Here is a 4,479-nt window from a genome sequence, read left to right as displayed (position 1 = left end):
CCATCTCTCTCTCTCCCTGGGTCACTCTCTCCCTGGCTCGCTCTCTCTCTCTCTCTCTCTCTCTCTCTCTCTCCCTGGCTCTCTCTCTCCCTGGCTCTCTCTCCCTGTCTCTCTCTCTCTCTCTCTCTCTTTCTCTCTCTCTCTCTCACTGTCCTCTAGCTGTATTCTCTCTCTACCCCCCCCCTTCTCCTCAAGCCTCTTCTTCAAGGCACCTCCTGGGGCTCCATCAAAGACAATAACTGCCTCCTTCTCTCCGCTCTCTTATTTGTTTCTCTCTCTCATTTAATCGCTCTCTCTCACCATCCCTCTTTCCCTCTTCCTCACCCTGTCGCTTTCCGTCTATCCCCTCATCTCTCTTTCCATCTCTCCATCTCTCTCTTTCCCCCTCTCCCCTTCTCTCTCTGTCTTTCCCTGCTCTCCCCTCCTCTCCTGAGAATGGCTGATTACAGCTCGCTCCATGGGCTAAGTGGGGCAGATAGGAGACTCAGCTGGGAAGAGAGGAAGAGAGAGGGAGAATCAGAGGAGGAAAGGGGGGCCATATACCGACCCCTACCACCACTCACAATATCTGCACTCTATGTGTGTTTGGGATTTATTAAAAATTACTGTCTTATTAAAAAGCTACGACTGCTGTATTATAAAGTGCATGTACATGTAAGCCTCTTAAAGGCATGACAGGTGGCTCCAGCTTTGCTTTGAATGGCCAAAGGCTCTTCTACACAATTCATTTAAAATCTTTTTTTCTTCCTATTGCAACAAGGCAGCATCTGTAAAACCAAACTATTGACCTGAATAACATCCCTTAAGAGATCCATGGGTCACTGGCTATGCTAACGGAGGGAGAACCGGTCAACCCCGTTCAGAATCAACACGCTCGCTCTTAAGTGAGAGAACAAGAGTTCAGTATCTTACCCGGTGACATTTCAACGTCACATTGGGTATTGAAAGAATTGCATCTGCCGTTTCTCTAAATCCGCATTGGGCACCATGTCCCATGCAGGGTTCCATATACCTGTGGGGGTTCTGTGTATCAGACAGGGTTCTACATAGGGTACTATGTCTCATACAGGGTTCCAAAGACCTTGTTTCATACAGGGTTCCACCATAGGGTACCTTGTCCCATACAGGGTGCCATATTCCATGTCTTATACAGGGTTCCGTATAGAGCATCACGTCTCATACAGGGTCCTAGCATGTTGCACACTATATAGGGACTACTATGTTCTACAGAGGGGTATACCATGTTCCACACTAGGGTCCACTATGTACAACAGAGTTCTACCCTGTTCCACATGACACAGAATAGCTGTCCTAATGCAGGTTCCTCGTCCTAATCGATCAGGGCTGCTGCAGGTGATGTTATTAACCACTCTCCCCCCTGTCTATAGAGCTCGTAAGTCCGCCCCTTCCGGTAGACCCCCATGGGACCTCTGGGCTAGGAAATTTAGAATGGGTTTCAATGGAGAGAAAGTAATTATTTTCTGGTACCAGTCTTTATATGCCCTGGATTACACATATGTTGTTTGTGGATTTAAATTATAATTTTTCATGCAAAGAAAACAAAATAATTTCGCGAAGAAGTTTGATAATGTTAGGTTTTGTGTGAGGCCGCTTTGTGAACTACAGCCCCTTGCTGCTCTCGACGCGAATGACATACGTCACCACCACTCCGGTACAGACATGGCGATCTCTCTGCTCCACTTCACCGCTTTTTTCCAAGGGGAGGATGACAGCATCAAGAGGTGAAAACCATTATAAGTCGGGGCATGTGGAGGGTTTCAGTTATGCCGATGGGGAGATTGTCGGTCTGGACCACGCCAGTCGCAGGGAGCGTAACGTCACATACGAGACGTGTAGTCTTTCTCATTGTGTTCCCTCTACAGCCTTTAACTGAACAATTGCACAATAAACGGTCAAAGTCTTGACATGAAAAATTATCATTTAAATCCACAAACAATATATATGTAATCCAGGACATATAAAGACTGGGACCAGAAAATAATTACTTTCTCTCGATTGAAACCCATTCATATCTTACGATCTCAAAGGTCCCATGGGCTCTACCGGAAGGGGCCGATTACGAGCTCTATAGGAGCCCGTTTTGGCCAATGGAATGTGTGGTTGAAGAGTATTACATTTATTCAACCGTTATTTTAGCCAATTTAACCCCTCTGTACCCCTTTAACCTTTACAGCAGCATCTTTCCTGTCTTTCTTTCTTTCTTTCTCTCTTCTCCAGACAGCATTGTATTCAGTAGAATCCCTAACCCTCTGGTAAAGTGCATGCAGATTAGGAGCAGAAATATGACTTGTTATTTCTAATATCAAGCAATGACCGCAAGCTAAAAAAAACACTTTCTTAAGGTCAGACATCAAACAACGACACAGACACTAATTGGCACGCACGCACACACACACACACACAAACACACACACACACACACGCATGCACACACACACACACACACACACACAAGTGCACGCACGCACGCACGCATACACACACACACACACACAAACACAAACACACACACTGACACTCACACATCAGGGTGACAGGGGATCATTTGCATGGTTGGATGTTAACACTATTCTATGTTTCCCCAATCTATATTTCCCCTGCAAATCTTCTCATCTTCTCAGCAGGGGGGGGGGGGGGTCCTTGAGGGACCAATCAGGACACCTGCTTCGATACAACTTATGAAGAGAAGACACACAATCCCTGCACGCACACATACCGCTCCTTGCCTGGTAACAGGGTACACAAGCACAACTAAATGGGAAGAATCATAACCATATATAACCTAGTTTACCATTTATATAAATGTGTGTGTTTGTGTGTGTGTCTGTGTGAGAGCGAGAAAGAGAGAGAGAGAGAGAGAGAGAGAGAGAAAGGGAGAGAGAGAAAGGGAGAGAGATAGAGCATGCTTGTGTGTGCCTTTAATCCTGTAGCACTTTAATCCTGTAAGGCATCAGACGCAGCAGCAATTAACAGGAAATCCAGCACCATGGACAACGACTATCTATATCTGTTAGTATCTCAATCATCTGTCAACTGCCTTTAGCGCTGATTTTAGCCCCTCGTCCTATAGCTCGTTAGCGTAGTAGGCTACACAGCTGTTCGTTATGTAATCCTCATGTTCTGCTTCATCGTTTAAATAATCCGCCTCTTAAATCCAAGGCAGTACATCTACAACGTTCTATATAATAATGTTACCTGGTTTTGACGTGTAAATGCCATACGACGCACGCCGATACAAATGAATATTGTATCGCGCGTACACACACTTAAACTCAAACACACACGTACACGCGCGCACACACACAGGCACACACATACGCACGCACGCACACAAACGCGTGCAAACAAACACACACACAAACGGACACACACACACACACACACACACACACACACACACACACACACACACACACACACACACACAGTATTGTTGGGCCATAAAGATACTTACTCTGATTTCCTGGCCAGTGTGAGGGATTGACAATGCGATGTAGGAGTCAACGGCACCAGAGAACGGCAACCGGGGCTGCCTCTGCCCTCTTCGTGGTCACTTTCACTCGGGGAGAAGGTGGACGGGTTGGCGGGAACCAGCTGCATGTCCCCTCCGTCGGTCGGCGGAGGAGGTTGGACTGGCTCTTCGACCTGTGTCGGCAGAGATGCAGTCTCGAGCAGGGAGGGGTCTGGGGGGTGGTGGTGAAGGTGAAGGTAACCGGGGTCAGGGTGATGATGGTGAGGGTGATGGTAAAGATGTTGTCCCCTGGCGTCCCGGAGGTGCCTGTTTTCCCCGATCAGCTCGTCCACGCGCCGGTCCAGCTCCTCTATCCGCGCGCGCTGGGTCTGGATGAGACTCTGCTGGTTCTGGACGATAGTGGTGAGCTCGCGCAGGTACAGAATCGCCTGTACTGGGTTTTCCAAAAGGCTCGAGCTCGCCATAACCAAGAAGAGGTTTTTTTTTTTAAAAAAAAGACTACCGAAAGAAGACCAGTGTGCAAACGATGGCGAAATCGTTCAATGGGTTTGCGAATGAAAAGTTGAGACGCCTTTCTCTATCCCAACAGCACCAAATGATTGTGCTCGGTTCTGAACGAGGCAACCCGACCGAGCATCCGGTTGTCCGGCCGTCTCTCTTGCTCGCTCGCTCTCTCTCTCTCCCTATCCGTGCCCGCGCTCAATGAGTGGTGCTGATGACAGTACTACCTAGATCCAGATGTGTCAGAAAGGAGGGTGCGGTGTAGAACGACTGCGTCACTACGCACAGACGCGCACATATAGGCGCTGCTGCGCGGGCACGTACACGTGCCAATCACAGAGATAAATAAAACATAGCTTTAAAAAGACGTGTCATATTACCGTACATATTCTCACAGCGGGATCCGCGCGAATGACCGTGGGCTATCATGCACGCGAACAGCCCGTAGCCCAAATGCATCGAGAGTATGGCAAGATGGATATGAT

At 47.9% G+C, this 4,479-nt stretch overlaps 1 protein-coding gene across 1 annotated transcript in view; it reads right to left on the bottom strand.

Annotated features, from left to right (window-relative positions):
- Positions 1-3,957, bottom strand: part of iqsec3b (IQ motif and Sec7 domain ArfGEF 3b) — a gene marked incomplete at both ends in the record, with an annotated part of 31,005 nt that extends 27,048 nt beyond the window's left edge. The window contains one exon of the mRNA XM_079742758.1: positions 3,476-3,957. Coding sequence (XP_079598884.1) covers positions 3,476-3,957 — 482 coding nt within the window. The remainder of the gene's footprint in view (positions 1-3,475) is intronic.
- Positions 3,958-4,479: the final 522 nt, after the last annotated feature.

Source organism: Pollachius pollachius (assembly GCF_949987615.1).
Source record: "Pollachius pollachius genome assembly, chromosome: 9".
NCBI lineage: Eukaryota > Metazoa > Chordata > Actinopteri > Gadiformes > Gadidae > Pollachius > Pollachius pollachius.
The sequence above is the reverse complement of the archived record's forward strand: the minus strand, read 5'-3'. Positions and strand labels throughout refer to the sequence as shown.